This window comes from Convolutriloba macropyga, chromosome 3 (assembly GCF_964194025.1).
Source record: "Convolutriloba macropyga chromosome 3, txConMacr16.3, whole genome shotgun sequence".
NCBI lineage: Eukaryota > Metazoa > Xenacoelomorpha > Acoela > Convolutidae > Convolutriloba > Convolutriloba macropyga.
Window position 1 is genome coordinate 76,923,427 of NC_134470.1, and position 22,182 is coordinate 76,945,608.

The 22,182-nt window shown below is 35.0% G+C and overlaps 1 protein-coding gene across 1 annotated transcript in view; it reads left to right on the forward strand.

The window, feature by feature from the left end:
* Positions 1-1,365: 1,365 nt before the first annotated feature.
* LOC142337294 (uncharacterized) overlaps positions 1,366-22,182 on the forward strand; it is a 43,572-nt gene continuing 22,755 nt past the window's right edge. The window contains exons 1-3 of the mRNA XM_075386481.1: positions 1,366-1,583; positions 3,918-3,974; positions 10,677-10,795. Coding sequence (XP_075242596.1) covers positions 1,535-1,583; positions 3,918-3,974; positions 10,677-10,795 — 225 coding nt within the window. The 5' untranslated portion in view covers positions 1,366-1,534. The remainder of the gene's footprint in view (positions 1,584-3,917; positions 3,975-10,676; positions 10,796-22,182) is intronic.

Here is a 22,182-nt window from a genome sequence, read left to right on the forward strand (position 1 = left end):
ACCAATACAGTGACAAAACAGTAAGAAGTTGGTTAATATGGGACGTTTCTGTTTTATACAATGCTGTTTTATACAATAGTAATTTCTGTTTTATACAATGCTGTTAAAGTTAGAGTGGTCAAATTGGAAAAAAATAGAGTTGTAAACAAAACTCAGGTACAATATACAGAACATTGATCTATATGTGACATTTGAAATTGCCAAAACAATAATAATTATGTCTTTGAGAAGAATTAGGAACGTGACCGACAGAAACAATTTTGTCTTGATCCGTCTACAGATAATTTATTATATAAGATGATTATTCATACAAGAAAAATGAAAATGACATTTGATGAAATTCTTGCATGCTTTTCCCGGTGGATCAAAGAGGAGCAAAAAAATTTCTCTCGAACTTATTGGTTATCATTGAAATGAAAAGTCGCATCTTTTGCCTTGCGGAATCAACAATATAATAAAACATTGATTGGATTATTGAAAATGTGTTCATTCTACAATCGCAATTAAAAAATTCCTTGAAAACAGTTTCCTTCATCAGAAGATGTTTTTATTAAACGTCTTTACAATTTAATTTTTAAAATAAAATAGAACTAATGATTGTCCCGTCACTTGAACATTTTTTGAAGTTAGAGCTGTTTGAATTAAAAGAACTCTAATAAGTCAAAAACTAGCCGATATAATAAGCCGATATATCGGTCGGCAAAAATTGGGCGAACAAAACACCCGGGTCGGGATGTCACCGCTAGAAATCGCTATAAGACGTAAGATTTGCGGTGAATTTGAGTGAAAGTGTAAGATTTGCGTTCAAGGCGATGAATGCGGTGAAAAAAAACTATTAAGCGGTGAAAATTTTTTCACCGTTTAGGTGGTGAAAAAAACGTTCAGCACTACCAGCAGAATGCGGTGAAAAACATTTTTTCACCGCTAAAATTGCAAATCTTACAAATATTCACCGCTAATTTCAACGCTTATCTTAAACTCAGAGGAAATATCATTGAGATTAGTGACAGATGGCGCAGTGGAATAAAAAGGTGTTGACATGCAGTAGGTTAGAGGTTCGAACCCGAACCTAGGGTTTATCATCAAAGTTTCAGAAAATGATTTCTTGTAAAATCGCATGTAAAAAGGGCTGTTCAGCATGTCATCTGAATTTCTGCCTATTTCGCGAGTCTATAAACAAGTAGTTGTTATTTTCCATTGCACGTAAACGATAATTATTTTGATAGACTGCTGTAAAAAGTGACTGTAAAATTGTCATTAAAATGAAGTCTATCACACAGCAGAGATCGCGTCATACATACGTACAAGCACTGTGTTAATTTTTCTCGTGAAGTTTTAGAAAACTGTACTTCAAATTTATACAACATCACGTTAAAACTTTAAAACGCGTAACTAAATTTTCGATTGAACACATAAAGCGTTCCTCCATAGAAGCTAATAGTGGTTTGCGCAGTCTAATATTGATTACTAATTAGTTGGCTAGTTTTAGTTATTATAGATTGATTGAGAGAGAAAGAACAAGAGCTGGAGGGTTATGTCTTCTGATAGTCGCCTTGCCCGTCTCAAGAAGATCAGTTTGGGGGGTAAGTGTGAAAATACGTACCCCCACCCCCCCCCCCTCCAAAAATAGCAAGCAAAGTGTTCTTTATGGTTACATGACAATATACCCCCAATATGGCAAAATATCCAATGCCTATTAGTCCCACCTTGAGCGGACAATATAATCCTATGTCTGGTTGTGTTAGATTCATATCAAGTCCAATGAGCCGCTGAGGCATCATGGCTACTCTAATAACCCCTGGTCGATATAATTGGTTTTTAAACATAAGTTCTTGTCAGTATCGTCGGCGGTTTTTCCAACCAAAAACAATGAGAAATCCTGCGATTTTTTAGTCGAAATCATCGTTTTTGTTCGGTCTTTAACATAAGAAAGATTCGGTATCGTCGTTTTCTAAAAGTGAGCGAAATTCGGTATCGTTGAAAGAAGTACCAAGAACTTTTATCTACTGGGTTTTAAAAGCAGATTATTTCAGCAGACTCAACAAAAAAACAGTTGGCACATTTGGTTTGAAAGGTAACCAAGCTTGTGTATTTTGACAGTTGGTATTTTCTCATGACACGATTCGTTAATGCAACTTGTTAGTTAAAGTTGATAAATATTTTAAATTGTTTTCATAGAAATAATTCTACCTTTTTTTTCTAATATTTCACTAGGAGGTCTAATATTTCACCAGATCGACTTTAGAACACGAAATCTCATTTTCAAAAGTAAACCTAGAAGAGATAAAGTGAAAGGAAAGAATAGCGATTGCCATTTTGTTCAAATAACGTACAATGGATTTTCGAATGTCAAGCCTGAATATATTTGATTTCCAAGATATCAAAAATTTTGTGAAAATATATAAGTTTTCCTTAAATTTGATGCCTTTTCCTTAAAGAAAAACAATAGCTCTGTTTAATGCGCATTTACAATTAGTAATTACTTTGGAAATTTTTTCGTGTTTTTCTCAAAATTTTGCTCTTTTTCCTGAAATACTGTCTCTAGGACCAAGTTGGCAGCGGAAACTCCATCATCAGCAAATTAAACCTTTTCGAAGCAATATTCTTTTTTTTCTGAAAAATAGGATGTTTATCTGGAGGACAAACCTGGAAGACTAATCTGGAGTTGAATGACTTCTGATCAAATGTTTTAAACATCTATAAACTTCTAAGCTCTTTCGAGTTTAAATTTGTCTCTGATTAAATGTTTCAAACATAAGCAACTTTTTTTGAGATCTTTGTTCAATGTTGTCTTCAATGTTCAATATGGCTTTTTCCGGGCTAAACTATTAGTTTTTGAGATTGAGTTCTTTTCCTATATGTTTTATATTAGAACGTTATTTTTGTAAATTTCAATAAGTGTTCATTCTTTTACACTGTAGCTGTTTTGAGAACAAAAATTTTATTTTTACAGTTTGTTGACAGTTGTTTGATTCTCGTTGTTTGAATCTCGTTTTTTGAAAACAGTTCTTTTCAAAAACTTGATTTTTGATGAAAAAATTTTTGAAGCAGTTTTCTAGCAGTCGGTTCAGAAACTATAAGAAATAAAATCCAAAAAACACATACTTCACTGTTTTCGTTGCAGCCGCAAGTTCTACATTGCATGTTTTTTGGAGAGTAAAACGTTAAAAAAGTACTTAAAAACGTAAAAAGGTTAAAAATACGTTAAAAAAGTGATTTACGCACACAATTTACGTTAAAAGGCTCAGAACTGGGAAAACTGTAATTTCGTAAATTCATTTTCACTAGTGGCCAAAGTTGCTCTAGAAAGATGGCAAAAACATGACCGTTTTCAAGATTTTGATTTTGATACTGTTTTTATTATAAAATGTACGAAATTATAGGAGACGAATTTATGTGTCGTTTCCATTGTGTTCATTTGTTGAAGTTGTTACAGCGTCCTTGTAACAGCAAAAAGTAGAAAAATAGAAAAAAGTTTTCGGGGACTAAAATGGCACACTTCAAGTCTATTACCATAGCGGTCAAGTTTTTCCTTTTCCCTGCTTTCATTATGTAAAAATATGGCAAGCGCGTCTGGGGGGTGCAAATAATATCTACCCACTCTGCTGGGGGGGGGGGGGGGGGGGAGGCACAAACGGAAAAGATCCCACTTTGTTCCAAAATTTATCAGTTCGCGAATACCTAAAAATCAAGGTCTGTTAGGAATATAATGCAGCTCTAGGAAGCGGAGATCATTTTTTGTCCGGATCTTTAACGTTTTAACCCCCCCCCCACTCCCCACCCCCCCTCCCCCCGCTTAGTGGGTTGTGCATAACCGAATTTCCGAATTTGGTACTTGGGGGGGGGGTGGGGAGGGAGGGTGCACTAACGGAAAATATCCCCATTTTTTTCAAGATAGTAATTTATGCTCGTTTTAGCTAAAATCGCTGGTGCATTTGAGAAGCAGCAGACCGAAGATCATGACACCAGAGATGGTAAGTTGACATTTATCAAAATGGCATCCAGGTTGAGGTATCGCCCCGTTTCCCGTTTCTGCCCCACTTTCCACAGCTTAGTGGGTGCCCGCGTCGAGGTTTCACCGCTAAAAATTGCTAAAAGACGAAAGGTTTGCGGTGAAATTGATTAAAAAGTGTAAGATTTGCGCTCAATGCGATGAATGCGGTGAAAAAAGCTTTAAAGAGTTGAAAAATTTTTATTCACCGCTTATGCTTTGGAAAAAAAATTCACCGCTAAAAATCGCTTAAGCGGTGAAAGAAAAATTTTTCACCGCTTGCAGCAGAATGCGGTGAAGAAAATTCCACTGCTACTAGGATGCGGTGAAAAAATGAGCGCTACTAGGATGCGGTGAAAAAAAAATTCACCGCTAAAATTGCAAATCTTACAAATATTCACCGCTAAAATCAAAGCTTATCTTAAATTCACAGGAAATATCGGATCTATTCTGTTTCGTCCCCCCCAGTGTTTTTTATGCCCCCAGTTACAAATTATATGTTGCTATATAGCACATTACTATGTAAAAAAATAGCACATGCGATTGGGGGGCGTAAAAATATAAGCCAACTAAGTTGGGGGGCGGTGGGGGGGGGGGGAGGGGGGAGGGGGGGCAAAAAGAACAGATCCGAAATAGTATTGAATTAAGTGACAGATGGAGCAGTGGAATAAGAAGTTGTTGACATATACGAGGTGAGAGGTTCGAAACCGTTTGCGGCAGTATCTTTTTCGTAAGGAATGCGGTAAAAAAAAATTCACCGCTAAAAACTGCAAAAATTCACCGCACTCAACGCTAAAAGATTTTTTTTTCACCACTTTTCACCGCTAATCTTACATTGTTAAAATCCGAGGTATCTTTGAGAAATAACTTAAGCGTTTGGATGAATTGCGGAAGAACGCTTAAAACCGCAAAACGTCAATATCTTTCAGCGGTGAATGCTGTAAAAGCTGGGATGGTTGGGCGAGATTAGGGGTAAATTCAGCCAATTGAAGCTACAAAGTTAGCTAAAAATGGTAATGGTCAGTATTTGATATTTGAAGGTTAAACCCCAACTGAAATAACTCTAAACACGCAAACACAATATCTGAAGATACGACAATAAAACAAGGGGCGTAAAAACACTGCCCCCCAGTGTTTTTACGCCCCCAGTAACAAATTATAAAAACAGCACGTGCGCCTGGGGGCGTAAAAAATATAAGCTCATTGAGGTTGGGGGGGGGGGGGGACAGAATTGATTGGAGCTTTTTTCTGGAAGCATGATGCAGCAAGGCCTAGACGACCCGGACTAGACGTCAAGTCCTAATCAGTACTGGGATCTATTTTGATTCTCTCTCTCCCCCCCTTGTTTCTTATGACCCCCAGTTAAAAATCATATGTTGTTATATAGCATGCTACTATGTAAAAATAAAGCACCTGCGCCTGAGGGCGTAAAAAATATCAGCTCACTGAGGTTGGGGGGAACAGAATTGTTCCAAACTTTTTTCTGGAAGCATGATGCAGCAAGGCTAAGACGACCCGGACTGAATGTCAGGTCTTAATCAGTACTGGGATCTATTTTGATTCTCTCCGCCCCCGTGTTTCTTATGACCCCCAGTTAAAAATCATGTGTTGTTATATAGCATGCTACTATGTAAAAGTAATGCACGTGCGCCTTGTTTCTTATGACCCCATGTTTCCTTTGACCCCCAGTTAAAAATCATGTGTTGTTATATAGCATGCTACTATGTAAAAGTAATGCACGAGTGCGTAAAAAATATAAGCGCACTAAGGTGGGGGGGGGGGGCAAAAAAGAGTAGATTCCAGTTCTGACTCAGACCTAATCAGAGTGAAATTGCTAGTCTTGGATCAGTACTGTATCAGCTCGAGAAATTTGAGAATTTTTGTCGTGTAAGATATTACAAAATTCAAACAAAATTGTATTATAAGTTCTTATAAGATTATGCATCGCCTGACTGAGACTTTGTACGAAAATATATCAGGTCTTACCCGATAAGTGTTTTTCATCAGGTCTGATAAGATGCTACACAATACAAATTCATTTTTGTCCGATTTAACAAGATAAAAATTCTTCCTGTTAAAGATTCTGCCTGAATGTTTATCGTGTATGATCTTATAAGAATCTTATACGATCTTGTAAGATGAACATTAGGAAATCAATGACTCTTCTTTTTGATAAGATATTTACCAGATTTTAAACGACAAAGTTTCTTTAAATTTCGCATGTTCTTCATATTGAGGACAACTCACAGTTGCTTTCAAGCGGTAGCCACAAATCTACAGCTTGCAACACTTAAGTGTCGGAGCAACAAAGAAAAAAATATCTTATATTGTCTTCTGAGATTTATAAGAGCTGGTGAAAAAGTAAGTGGAGTGTCAGGAGCTTTCTCTGAAGCACTTATTATCAAAACAAGGCTGAAAAATATTTTTCAAAGACCAAAACTATCTTGGATTGGTAAGATTAGCCATAGTACTCAGCTAAGACTCACAAAAAACCGCCGCCAAAATAGAATAAAAAACATTTTTATAAATGTTTAGTTGACCAATTTTTTTTTTTGCTTTTAAAGGAACTTGACTACGTTATTCGATAAAACTGAAATCATTAAAACATGTCTTATCAGATTTTTCACGATAAAAATTCTGCCCTATGTGAACTTTTATTGTGTAAGATCTGATAAGATACTTACCAGATTTCATAAGATAACAAATTACAAAACTGAATTATTATCCTATAAAATCTGATAGGAAACTTACCAGACCTTATAAGATAATAATTCAGCAATGTTGAACTATTATTTTATAAGATCTGATAATTATCTTATCAGCTCATACACGATTAAAATTCACGTATTGCAAAATTGAAGCTACAAATTTAGCTACAAATGGTAATGGTCAGTAATTGAGAGTAAATTCCAAATGAAATAATTCTAAACACGCTAACACAATATCTGAAGATACGACAGTAAAACAAGGGGGCGTAAAAACACTGCCCCCAGTGTTTTTACGCCCCCAGTACAAATTATAAAAACAGCACGTGCTCCAGGGGGCGTAAAAAATATAAGCTCATTGAGGTTGGGGGGAACAGAAATGATTGGAGCTTTTTTCTGGAAGCATGATGCAGCAAGGCCTAGACGACCCAGACTGAACGTCAAGTCCTAATCAGTACTGGGATCTATTTTGATTCTCTCCCCCCCTTGTTTCTTATGACCCCCAGTTAAAAATCATGTGTTGTTATATATCATGTTACTTTTTAAAAATAATGCACGTGCTTTGGAGGGCGTAAAAATATTGGCTGACTAAGGGGGGGGGGGCAAGAAGACTAGATCCCAGTACTGACTCATAGTTAATCAGATTGAAATTGCAATTCTTGAATTGGTACTGTATCAGCTCGAGACATTTGAGAATTTATGTCGTGTAAGATATTACAAAAAATTAAAACAAAATTGTCTTATAAGTTCTTATAAGATTATGCATCGCCTGACTGAGACTTTGTACGACAATATATCAGGTCTCACCCGATAAGTTTTTTAATCAGATCTGATAAGATGCTACACAATACAAATTCACCTTTGTCCGATTTAACAAGATAAAGATTCTGCCTGTTAAAGATTCTGCCTGAATGTTTATCGTGTATGATCTTATAAAAATCTTATAAGATCTTGTAAGATAAACCTTAAGAAATCTCAGACTCATCTTTTTGATAATTCATTTACCAGATATTCAATGACAAAATTTCTTTAATCTTGGCATGTTCTTCACATTGTGGACAATTCACAGTTGCTTTCAAGCGGCAGCCACAAAGCTACAGCATGCAACACTAAAGTGTCAAAGCAACAAATAGAAAGGTATCTTATATTGTCTTTTGAGACTTATGAGATGTTGTGAAAAAAGTTATTAGAGTGTAAGGGGCTTCTCTGAAGCACTTATTATCAAACCGGGCTGAAAAATATTTTTCAAAGACCAAAACTATCTTGGATTGCTAAGATTAGCCATAGTACTCAGCTAAGACTCATAAAAAACCGCCGCCAAAATAGAATAAAAAACATTTTTTTATTAATGTTTAGTTGACCAATTATTATTTTTACTTTTAAAGGAACTTGACTACGTTATACGATAAAACTGAAATCATTAAAACATGTCTTATCTGATCTTTCACGATAAAAATTCGGCCCTATGTGAACTTTTATTGTGTAAGATCTGATAAGATACTTACCAGATTTCATAAGATAACAAATTACAAACCTGAATTATTATCCTATAAAATCTGATAGAAAAATTACCAGACCTTATAAGATAATAATTCAGCAATGTTGAACTATTATTTTATAAGATCTGATAATTATCTTATCAGCTCATACACGATTAAAATTCACGTATTGCAAAATTGAAGCTACAAATTTAGCTACACATGGTAATGGTCAGTAATTGAGAGTAAATTCCAAATGAAATAATTCTAAACACGCTAACACAATATCTGAAGATACGAAAATAAAACAAGGGGGCGTAAAAACACTGCCCCCCAGTGTTCTTACGCCCCCAAGTACAAATTATAAATACAGCACTTGCGCTGGGGGGCGTAAAAAATATAAGCTCATTGAGGTTGGGGGGGGAACAGAATTGATTGGAGCTTTATTCTGGAAGCATGATGCAGCAAGGCCTAGACGACCTGGACTTAACGTCAAGTCTTAATCAGTACAGGGATCTATGATGATTCTCCCCCCCCCCGAGTTTCTTATGACCCCCAGTTAAAAATCATGTGTTGTTATATAGCATGTTACTTTGTAAAAATAATGCACGTGCACTGGAGGGCGTAAAAATATAAGCTGACTAAGGGGGGCAAAGTAGACTAGATCCCAGTACTGACTCATAGTTAATCAGATTGAAATTGCACGTCTTGGACCGGTACTGTATCAGCTCGAGACATTTGAGAATTTTTGTCGTAAAATATATTACAAAATTCATACAAAATTGTCCTATAAGTTCTTATAAGATTATGCATCGCCTGACTGAGACTTTGTACAACAATATATCAGGTCTCACCCGAAAAGTTTTTTATCAGGTCTGATAAGATGCTACACAATACAAATTCACTTTTGTCCGATTTAACAAGATAAAAATTCTTCCTGTTAAAGATTCTGCCTGAATGTTTATCGTGTATGATCTTATAAGAATCTTATACGATCTTGTAAGATGAACATTAGGAAATCAATGACTCTTCTTTTTGATAAGATATTTACCAGATTTTAAACGACAAAGTTTCTTTAAATTTCGCATGTTCTTTATTTTGAGGACAATTCACAGTTGCTTTCAAGCGGCAGCTACAAAGCTACAGCATGCAACACTAAAGTGTCAAAGCAACAAAGAGAAAGATATCTTATATTGTCTTTTGAGACTTATGAGATGTTGTGAAAAAAGTTATTAGAGTGTAAGGGGCTTCTCTGAGGCAGTGACTATCAAACTAGGCTGAAAAATTTTTTTCAGAGACCAAAACTATCTTTTATTGCTCAGTTTAGCCTTAGTATCTAGTTATATTCAGAAAAACATATATTTCATAATTGATTTTTTGACCGATTATTTTTTTCACTTTCATAGGAACTTGACTGAGTTATACGATTAAATTGAAATCATTAAAACATGTCTTATCAGATCTTTCACGATAAAAATTCTGCCCTATGTGAACTTTTATTGTGTAAGATCTGATAAGATACTTACCAGATTTCATAAGATAACAAATTACAAACCTGAATTATTATCCTATAAAATCTGATAGGTAACTTACCAGACCTTATAAGATAATAATTCAGCAATGTTGAACTATTATTTTATAAGATCTGATAATTATCTTATCAACTCATACACGATCGAATAAGATCTTATAAAATACTTATCAGATTTTATAAGATCACAATTCACAAAAATTGAATTATTACCTTTTATAATCTGATAAGAAACTTATCTGATCTTATTAGATAACAATTAAGCAAAGTTGAATTTTTATCTTATAAGATCTGATAAGTATCTTATCAGCTCTTATACGATTAAAGTTCATGTATGGCAAAATTTTTATCGTGTATGACCAGATAAAATCTTACACGATAAAAATTCCAGAATCACTGGAGAGAGCTCTGATCGTGTCGCTTTTTAGATTTGGCAAATCTTTAGTCAATTCTTAAGACTTGACCAACCCAAGACGTCTATTTCAATGAAAAAGTACTGATTAAAATTTGAAACTCGTTCATGGGAGAAAGAAATTCAGACTCAGCATCGCGAACTGCACCCGTGTTCTCGATATACGCCAGAAGCTCTCAGTGACTTCAAGAAGAGTCACGTATCCTATACTGAAAACTTGAATCGGGTAGTATAGGGATGAATTTATTGATCTGACGGACCATGCAGACTAACACCCAATCACCTCTTCAATCAATGTTGATTTTTAAATATACATTTAAACCATTCTTGATGCTAGGTATATTGGCCGACAGGGGTTTAGCCGACGTTCAATTGTTTTTGGTCAACAAACCGGATTAGAAGAAATGTCAGTATTCGCTCCAGGCACTGCAATTGACGTCTGGTAAGGTTGTCGGCTTAAATTCTTTTCAGTTAGTTTTCGGCTAAAAACCCCATGTCGGCCAATTTGGCTATCGCCCATTTTCTTATTAACAATAAGCGAAACGAACTTCATCTTCAGGCGGCAGTACAGCCAGAAGCAGCACTTTCTCTTCACGTGGACTGTATACAATGCCAGATGATTACGAGAGTGATCCAGAGCCCCCTCCCTCGGCCCGACGGGCCAAAAAGCGAATCCAGGTACAGATAATAACTAAATTTAACATAACATGTGAAGACAGTAAACACTGAATGTTTCGACTCTTTTTACAAGATATAGTTGGTTTTTAAACCATACGTATATCAAGTTTTGGTTCACTGAGCCATCTAATATCTTCTTCTACAGTGTGTGGCCGATGTTGAAGTCCCAGACGGATTCAAGTATGTTCAGATCGACCCGGGGGGAGGATTTTCCCCGAAAATAACGGGGAAAAGAGTGTAATGAGTGTGAAAATAAAAAAATTACCCCCCTATTTCTCCGCTTAATTAGCGGTGTAAGAGTGTAATTTTAAGAGTGTAATTTTAAATAATAAATAAAAAGAGTGTAAATTCAAATAATAATTCCATTTTTAATTTTCTTTTACTCTTATTTCTATTACACCTTAAAATTATTTTTACACTCTTTATATTCCGCCTTTACATTATTTTTACACTCTTGCACTCTTATTTTTAAAATTACACTCTTCATAATTACACTCTTACACTCTTTTCCCGGATAAATAAGAGTGGAAAACGGATTACACCCTAATCCCCGCTAATTAGGGGTGAAATAGGAGTGAAACCTCCTCCCGGGGAAGATGAACGCATGAATGGGGGAGGAGGGGGGATTCTCACGTTCAAAATTACGTAGCCTGGAAATATCGAAAATCGCATGAATGTCCGAACATGCACTTCAGCCTGAGGGGGGCGTGGGGGGGGGGGGTTAGGCATGCAGTTAATTTTGCCTATGTGAAACGATGGTCTGAGAAGGCACAAGTCGAAGGCCCCAAGCTAATCAACTGAGCTACTCTTTTTTTCCCACTTCATCGGTTTGAATTCTCATAAATTACCAATTTACAATTGCGTTTTGCCCGCATGTGTTATTCTATTTGTTGTCTTGCTACTTATTTCCGTTAATGATACGTCTCATTTCCTCATTTTTAATTGATTTAAAAGGATTCTTCTTTATTTTTCCTGTTATTGTAGTGTCGTGGTCGATAACACGGGTCAAAGAATTCAATAAGTTGAATTTTAAATTAAATTTTTGAACTGAAAATATACAAAAATTAGCTTGTATTTATGGTAGTTATCTATGCGAAAATATACAGAGAAAACTTAGATTAGCTAAAAATATTTTATATGATTGGCATGTGAATAGATCTTAACTCCGAATCCCGGAGGTGATTTTCTATTTTCATCAACATTTCATGAGAATCATATATGGCTTGGGTACAATTGAGTTCAATAGTTGGAGGTCAGTTGATTTTAGAATCAGGTTTCTATTGGTGGGAGAATTTACTTCTGACATATGATTGATAGGTCAATAAGATAATGATAGCGCCGAAACAAAATTAGAATTGAGTTTAGTTTTGTGGCCATTACTTATCGACACAGCAATAAAGTTCGTCAGGTAAGTTCTTCTTTCGTTCTTTGAAACTTTAATAAACCGTCTAAGTTTCTTGTTGTTTCTTTGAAACCATCACATCCTCCCTCCTTTTTTAAGCAAGTTTGTGGGTATAGCTTCTCCAAATCTGTTGGGTTGTTTTCTGTTTCTTATTGATTTTCGTGAAGGCTCCGAGATTTTGGGTTGTTGGTGCTCTGCAAATGATGTGGCTGCAGAAGCTTCATCTTGAAGTGAAGGTCCCACATCTGTGCTCTGAAGTTGTTGTTCTGATTGAGATATGGTCTCCTCCACTGCTGGTTCAGTTTTCACATTGTCCTCGTCTAGTCTCGCAATTTGGTTGTCGATCACTAGAATAATCTGTGCTGAGTTTTCGGGCTGTATGAAAGATGTGTTCAAGCCCTTCCTGATGATGAAGGTAGCAGGAACTATCTTTGTCTTTTCGTTGGCCTTGAATAGAATGAGTTCGCACAAGTCAAAATCTGCTATTGTTGTACAAGAGTTCAACTGGAGTTTTTCTCCACGTCTTTGAGGTCTTGCGATGTGTCATTAGTGCCATTTGCAGGAATGCTCCAAATGACACATTAAGGTTGGGACTCCACGCTTGAAGTGCCCGCTTCACTGTCCGAAATGCTCTTTCAGCTAGTCCATTAGCTCTTGGATGATAGATGGGTGATTCCATTTTCTTAATTCCCAGTGATTCACACCACTGTTTAAGGTCACCACTTACAAATTCAGGACCATTATTTGATACTAAAGTTTTTGGTATTCAGAATCTTGCAAAGATTTGACTAAGATATATTTTAACTGTTTCTGATGTTCTCTATCCAGCGGGGAAGGCTTCTGTCCAACCAGAACCTGCGTCAACAATTACTAAGATATTGCCTTGGTCCTTAACATAACCCCAGTCCATGTGGAGCCGTTCCCAAACGTCGGCTTCTGGCCACGTAGAGACTGTTTTTCCCAGGCTAGGCCTGTTCAACTGACAATTCTTACATTTACTAACAAAGTGTTGAACGTCTTGGGTATGCCAGGTCACCATGCTATCATTCTGACTGATGCCTCAGTTGCTTTCTTCCCGGGATGTGTCTAACGCGCTTTTGCCAAAACCAAGTGTCGTAGTTTGGGTGGAATGAAAGGAACAACACCTCTGAAGATGATTCCACTATGTTAAGTAAGCGCATCATTTTGTTGTTCGAATCATTTTTCCGCTTCTGAACATTGTTTCCATTTGCCGCTTTTGGTTCGTTTCATTATGTCCTGGAAGAGTCTGTTTGTTCCAAGTTCAGTTTTGATTTTTGCTTTGGTCACCAAATCACTCTGGGCGAAGTAGATGTTATTGATTGCGAAGCACACTTGACCGTTGTCCGATTCGTCTTCGTCGAAATCCATTCTGCTCAAAGCATCTGCATGGGGGATCTGCTCTCCTGGCGTGTACTTCAACTCATAGTCAAAACTCATTAGAGCTATTGCCAATCTTGTGATCCTCGCTGATGCTGTCTTCGGGATCTCCTCGTCTGGTGCAAAGAGATATTTGAGTGGTATGTGATCAGTCTGAAGGGTAAATCGTCTTCCAGGAAAAAATTGTTTTAGTCTTGTGACCACAAACACAATTGCCAGTGCTTCCCGCTCTATGTTCGAGTAGTTTTGCTCCGCTGGAGTCAGTTTTCTCGATACATATACGACTGGCTGTCCTTCTTGCGAAAGAACCCCGCCAATGGCTTTTTCAGAGGCGTCAGTAGTAACTGTGGCTTCTTTTGTAGACTATATGGCTGTACTAGTGGTTTAGCACATAATTCATTTTTATGTCTTCAAAGGCTTTTTTTGCATTTTGCCCCATGAGAAATCAAAATTTCTCATGTTATTTAAGGGTAGCATTTTTGTTGCAAAATCAGGAATCATTCTTCCGTAAAAATTAGCTAGCCCAACAAACGATTTGAGTTGTTTGTTGTTAGTTGGTGCTTTTGCATTTTTTAAAAATTTTTCTCAACATTGTTGGGATCTGTTGCTATTCCCTCCTTTGAATTGGAGTATCCCAAAAAGCTAACGCTATCGACAGGTTTTGAGTTAGATTTCTTCTCATTAATAATAAAACTTTTCTCACGTAGTCAACTCTTGACTGCAAGCATTCTCTTGTCGAACTCCTCCTTGGTAGTTCCATACATAAAAACATCGTCTTGAAAGATCACAACACCTTTGATTCCTTTGATTGTTGATTCGATGCAATTCTGGAAGAATGAAGAAGAGTTTTTCAATCCCTGAGGTAGTCGGCACATCTTGAACAGTCCCTGAGATGTGTTGATTGTGCATATATCTTTTGCTTCTTCGTCAAGTTCAATTTGATGGTAGGCATCTGAGAGGTCAATTTTGCCAAAGTATGAGGCCCCATGTAGGTTGTGGAAGATTGTCTCCATGTCTGGTATTGGGTAGTCCACATCCATGACCTTGCAATTGATGTGCACTTTCAAGTCCACGCAAAGTCTCAATTCTCCACTCCTCTTTCTCTGCCAAACCACTGGAGATGCATTAGTGACTCTTCCTGGCTGTACAAGTTCAAGGATGCCTTGTCTGGCCATTTGTTCCAGCTTCTCTGTGACCTTGTCTTGAAGAGGTAGAGGTATTTTTCTGGCTTTGCAGAACATTAGCGGTGTTCCTGGTACAAGCTTCAGATGAGCTTTGTAACCCTTCACAGCAGGTAGGTGTTCGGCTGTGATGTTGCTCACACCGTGCTTAGTTAGAAGGTCTCTACCAAGTAGTCCCAATTCTTCATCAGACTGCACAACTTCTAGTTGTTTTTGCATGAGCTTGTTTCCGTTCCACTCAACGTCACAAGTAAATGACCCCAGAAGTGTTAATTGATGACCATCATAAGCTTCGAGATGTCTTATCGTACCATCCAACTGAGGTTTGCCAAGCTCAGTCCATATTTTTGATGATATCACTGTGCTATCTGCACCTGTGTCTACCTGCCTTTTTAATTTGTAGTTATTTATTGAGATATATTCCCATGTCACAGACATGTTAAAGATTTGTTCTTTAGTATAAAACATTCTAATCTCCGAAGCTGGAGATGCTTGCTCTGAAGAAACATTTTCTTCTTCGCAAAAGTTATTCTGTCTATTGTACTTACCTCAATTTGGTTGGGGTTTATTTCTACACATTTTTGAGAAGTGTCCCATATTTTCACAGGGGTTGCATTTTTTAATTAGCACTGGACAGGGTCTACTAGAGTGTGGCTTACCTCCACACCTAGTGCACATGTTGTTGCTTTTATTAGCCTTAATTTTTTCATTTGGTTTTCGAAATGTTTTTTTGAAGTTGAACCCAACTTCTTCTTTCACTTTAAAGGGCTTATTACCTAATGAAGAACTTGCAAAAGCCATTGCTTGACTTCTGAACTGTAAATTCTCAGTCATTTCAGTAACCGACATTGCTGGTTTTGCCCTAATACCGTCTAGTAGTCTAAGTTTTGCTTCAGGGTCCCTCAAACCTGAGATAAACTTTATTTTTACCAACTCCTCTTCGGGGTTGGCCGCTTTTTTCAGTTTTTCGAAGTCACAATAGCGTGCTTCTTCTCTTAAACGTAATAGGAAGTCGTCGTATGACTCCCCTACACTTTGTACTACGAACAGAAAATTAGCTCTTTCTGCCGTTACTACTCTCTCTTTAGGACAAATATAATTTTGAATAGCCAATCTGATGTCTTTATACGGAGTGTCTATTCAATTCAGAGGACTCACTAGGCTCCTAATATTAATAATTGCATCTTGCCCGCACCTACTAAGGAAGAGATTGGTTACCTGTAGGTCCTGTACAGTACCATCGTTGTAGACCTTGTCCTCTTTCTTCTCTGCGCGACATTTCACCACAAAAGACATAATCCACGCAGTAGATGATTCTGCATTCTCCAGACGGATTCAAGTATGTTCAGATTGACCCGGGGGGAGGATTTTCCCCGAAAATAACGGGGAAAAGAGTGTAATGAGTGTAAAAATAACAAAATTACCCCCTATTTCTCCGCTTAATTAGCGGTGTAAGAGTGTAATTTTAAGAGTGTAATTTTAAATAATAAATAATAAGAGTGTAAATTCAAATAATAATTCCTTTTTTAATTTTCTTTTAGACTCTTATTTCTATTACACCTTAAAATTATTTTTACACTCTTTATATTCCGCCTTTAAATTATTTTTACACTCTTCCACTCTTAATTTTAAAATTACGCTCTTCATAATTACACTCTTACACTTTTTTCCCGGATAAATAAGAGTGGAAAACGGATTACACCCTAATCCCCGCTAATTAGGGGTGAAATAGGAGTGAAACCTCCTCCCGGGGAAGATGAACGCATGAATGGGGGAGGAGGGGGGATTCTCACGTTCAAAATTACGTAGCCTGGAAATATCGAAAATCGCATGAATGTCCGAACATGCACTTCAGCCTGAGGGGGGCGTGGGGGGGGGGGGGGGTTAGGCATGCAGTTAATTTTGCCTATGTGAAACGATGGTCTGAGAAGGCACAAGTCGAAGGCCCCAAGCTAATCAACTGAGCTACTCTTTTTTTCCCACTTCATCGGTTTGAATTCTCATAAATTACCAATTTACAATTGCGTTTTGCCCGCATGTGTTATTCTATTTGTTGTCTTGCTACTTATTTCCGTTAATGATACGTCTCATTTCCTCATTTTTAATTGATTTAAAGGGATTCTTGTTTATTTTTCCTGTTATTGTAGTGTCGTGGTCGATAACACGGGTCAAAGAATTCAATAAGTTGAATTTTAAATTAAATTTTTGAACTGAAAATATACAAAAATTACCTTGTATTTATAGTGGTTATCTATGCGAAAATATACAGAGAAAACTTAGATTAGCTAAAAATATTTTATATGATTATCATGTGAATAGATCTTAACTCCAAATCCCGGAGGTGATTTTCTATTTTCATCAACATTTCATGAGAATCATATATGGCTTGGGTACAATTGAGTTCAATAGTTGGAGGTCAGTTGATGTTAGAATCTGGTTTCTATTGGTGGGAGAATTTACTTCTGAAATATGATTGATAGGTCAATAAGATAATGATAGCGCCGAAACAAAATTAGAATTGAGTTTAGTTTTGTGGCCATTACTTATCGACACAGCAACAGCAATAAAGTTCGTCAGGTAAGTTCTTCTTTCGTTCTTTGAAACTTTAATAAAGAAAACTTCTAATTTTCTTGATGTTTCTTTGAAACCATTACATGTCGTTTTGTTTGTTGTCTTCTATTTTAGTCTTTATTATTCGATATTGGAAGGCCTCATTCGCTCTCTGGTGGGTTATAATTGAAAATTTTTTTGTTTTCATGTCATAAGTAATGATCTTAACAATATTGGCACAATTTATTTTCATCAAAATAATCTTTAGTTGAGTTGTTTTTTACTGGCATTTTTTTGGTGTTTTTTTACCCATTTTGATCAGCATCAGGTCTGCATTTTTGTTCCAGAAAGTTGAATTATATGAATGCGGATGATTCTTATTGCTAATTTGACAATTTTTTTTAAACAAAGTTCCTTGAATTTCTGAGAGTTTTCAAGTTTGATGTATGTCTGTTTCTCTTTCTGGTGTCACCATAGAGATCTCTGATCAAACAGAAAAACAAATTACACTATGGTCTGGCTTCAGTTTGCGGCTATTGCTTTTAAGACTTCGGTACCATTTAGTTTCCAAAACTTCAAGTAAAACTTCCTGCTTATTTTTTGTTAGATTGGTTGCGCAGTATTTTAGTTTTGTTTGTTAAAGCTGTTATTTAAAGGCTTTCTAATAACGAAAAAATGTGTGCTTAAAAAATTGCCTAATTTAGTTATGTATTTAATGAGTTGGATGGACGACTTTTGTTCTAAAACATTGTAAGTGAAACATTCATAATTTTTGGCTCTGGTTTTAATAATGCCCTGTTATAAATCTCAATCGGCTTGCGTACCAAGGGAGTACCAAGGGAGTACATTTTATCATGTATAGATTTAAAATGTATAGATTTTTAGTCCTATAAAATTTTGGATTTTCTTTCATTTTCTTCAACAATATAAACTATTATTAATTGTATAGAAGGATTTAGAAAGAAATCGAAACGCTATTGGTATATTGACTTTGTTCTATTTCACATCTAACTTTTGTAAGGTTAGAATAAAAGAAAGTCAGCCGTCCAAATAATAAAAATAAGAGCATACTGGGAACTTGATTAAAAAACGTTTTTTCAATATGTCTTATCGTCGCGGAGTAATCGTTGTCACTTTTTCCATGTCATTTGTTTTTTTTACGTAATCTTGTTTTGACAGAGCAGAGATACAAAAGTGACATCATTAAAAAGATCTTGAAAAAATGAATAGGTTAATGTTGAGACTTTACCAATTTCTCAATTTGTCGAGGAAAGACTGTCGAGGCTGTCTTTTGCAAGTTTCAAATACGCCACAGGTAAAAAAAAAAGATAAAAATTATTTTTGTTTACATGTATTCATCAGATATATCTTTAATCAAATGTCACAAATATATTACATCTGCGGCTACTGTGCTTTTAAATATTTGAGCAAAAATTTCCTTACTACATTTATCCGCAAACTCAATTTATAATAATCTGTTTATATTGAATAGTAATCAATCTCTGCAACGATGTTTTTCTTTCTTTTCAAATTTGAGGTTTGAAATTGAGGATTTTCGAAGTTAACCGCATTTTAATAATAATAATAATAATAATAATAATAATAATAATAATAATAATAATAATAATAATAATAATAATAATAATAATAATAATAATAATAATAATAATAATAATAATAATAATAATAATAATAATAATAATAATAATAATAATAATAATAATAATAATAATAATAACAATAATAATAATAATAATATTAATAATAATAATAATAATAATAATAATAATAATAATAATAATAAAAATAATAATAATAATAATAATAATAATAATAAAAATAATAATAATAATAATAATAATAATAATAATAATAATAATGATAATAATAATAATAATAAAAATAATAATAATAATAATAATAATAATAATAATAATAATAATAATAATAATAATAATAATAATAATAATAATAATAATAATAGTAATAATAATAATAATAATAATAATAATAATATTAATAATAATAATAATAATAATAATAAATTGTTCGTAGAGCCGTTGTCATGAAGTAGTAGCAAGAAAAAACAAACATTGTTCAAATACAATCGATTATAATTTGCGACACTACAAGGTCGCCATTAAAGTTATCTGACTTGTTTTCAGGCGCCACACGGAAGAGTTGTGCAATTTTAGTTGAAATTATGAAAAAAATGTTTAAAAACGAAAAATTATCCTTTCTAGTAGAGGTTAACTATTGTAGAAACTGTGTTTGTAGCAGTCAAAATTTTGCTCTTGTGAGCATGAATGAGTCTGTCTAGCAATTCCTGGTTACCTGTTATATAAACTTTCAAAAATGTATGGCAAAATTCTTTTATGTTTGCCTCTTTTACTGTTCTAACATCTTCAATAAAAGAATTGTTATAATTCAGTGCAATTTTTGGCATCCCAAGAACTCTACAATTCAATGAAATACTATCGACTCTTCGTCTGCTAATTTTTACATAATGTCCACGATTTCTCTTTTTCATGATCTCATTAAGGTCCAAGTTCACTATTATGGTTGCAAACACTTCACCGAGCCGTTGCTTTTTTATTAGTGTTATTATTAATTTGAATGTTTCAAAAGCATTTAACTTTGAGGCGTTTCTTATCAAATTGTTGACTCGTATTGGTTTGATTGATTCGTATTTACGTTTCCAGAAAAACTTTTTTGAAATTCTTTTAATTAAAATGTTGATTGATTTTAATAAATTTAATTAGTAGATCCGTAGACCAAATTTCCGTTTTGTACTATTGGTTTCACATAAATTTTAAAAATTCTTAGAAGTTGTGTTCTCGTAAAAATAAGGCGTAAACGGTAAAAAACGGAACAAAATTATAAAACTTCTTTTTGACGTAGTTAATAGGATCTTTGAATTTCAACTGGTTGTCTAATTTTAATCCTAGATACCTAAAAGAGCTGGTTTGTTCAATTTCTGCTCGATCGGTTGTCGTGTTGTGCTAGTTTAGATTGCGTCCTTTCCCAAACACCATGTGTTTTGCTTTTGTTGTTTTAATTGTAAATTTGTTTTTAAGAAACCAGCTCGCAACTGCGGCTAGTGCGGCATCGTGTTTTTTTCCTACAGTCTCAATACTACTTTTATTAGAAAGAACTGTATTGTCAGCATAAACTATAACCTAGTTTTTTTTTTATTTTAGAGTTGGAACGTCGTTTAGGTAGATAATGAAAAGCAGTGGACCAAGAATTGATCCTTGTGGGATTCCACATTTAACGCTTTTCTTTGTTGATTCAAGTTTTCCTATTTTAATATATTAGGGTTGGTTATTCAGATAGTATTCAAACATTTTCATTACCATTCCTCGGAGTCAGTAGTGTTCTCATTTCTTCAGCAGTAGCTTATGGTTCACTATATCAAAAGCTTGTTTAGATCAATAAAAGTGCATTTTGTTAAGTTTTTTTTATTTAGACCAGTTTGCTCTGATTTCTTCAGTCAAGGAAGCTATGGCGGCAACAGTAGTTAATTTACTTCGAAAACCAAATTGATTTTCTGAAAATGTGTTGTTTTTGTTCAAAACGTATAAATTTTTTTATATAATGATTATTGAAACAATTTGCCAATGGCTGGAAGTAGTGAGATTGGTCTAATGATTTTGGGTTCACTATGATCATCGCTTTTAAAAAAAGGCACATTCCTGGATGTTTTCAGGCACTGAGGAAATAAACCATGCTTCAGACAGTCATTTTATAACGTTTCAAGTAGTTGACTAACTGCCCGAGAAATTTTTTTTGAGAAAAATGTAGTTTATGTTGTGGCAGTCTAAACTAAACTTTGATGAAAGCACTCGCAGTGTGTCAATGATTTTGGAACTGGTTTTGGGAAACAAAACATGGCAATTTTTAGTTTCAATTTCATATCCCTGCTTTGTATCAAACGTTTTTGCTAGCTCATTGTTTGCGAAAAAGTGTCAAAGGTTTCGATGTTTTCTATTATTTGTTTATTGGGGTGAGCTGTTGGAATTTTGCCCGATGTTTCATTGAAGGGATTGAAAAAACTTTTTTTTTACCATTGCCGGCTTCTTTTTCCATCTTATTTTGGTAAGAATCGAGCAAAAGTTTATGTTTGATTAGATTTCTGACAAGTTTGCATTGAGCCTTGTAATCAATTTTGAAGAACATTATTATCTGGGGTTTGTAAAAACAATTTTCTTAACAGCTTTTTTTTGCTGCCGCACTTTTCACTTGTTTATCTATCCATGTTTTTGCACTCCAGTTTTAGCTGAATCTAGTATTGAGAGACTTTCGCCTAGGGTATTAATCAACATTTCATGCAGTTCTTCAAAAATTTGAAAATTTACTATGTTTTGTTTTCTTGCTGGGTTATATATACAAGTAATAATCAGATAATGCTGCTCACCTGTTTTGGTCTTTATTTTAAGAGCCTGCAGATCGTTGTAATCGCATCTTTTCACATCAACAAAATCCATGTCGTTCATTACAAACACTCCTACCACACCCCTTCTGTTCATTCTCTCACAACTGCATAGTTTTTGGTATTCTTTCAGTGAGAATTGTGACGTTTCGTAGTGGTTCTTAAGCCAAATTTTTCTCAGGCAAAGAGCTATAGTTTAAATTTTTAAAGTTTCTAAACGAATGTTTAGCAGATCAAAGTTTTTATGAAGGGAACGCATCTTGTGTAGAATAATAATTGTTGTATAAAATCATCTGTCTGTCTAAGTTTGGAGAATGTTGAAAAAAACAAGTAATTTAATTACTGCAACTGGCCTTGGTTTTGGTTTGCTGTAGTTTTGCGTAAGAACATGTCTCCAGGATGTTGATAGGTGCAACTTTAACCT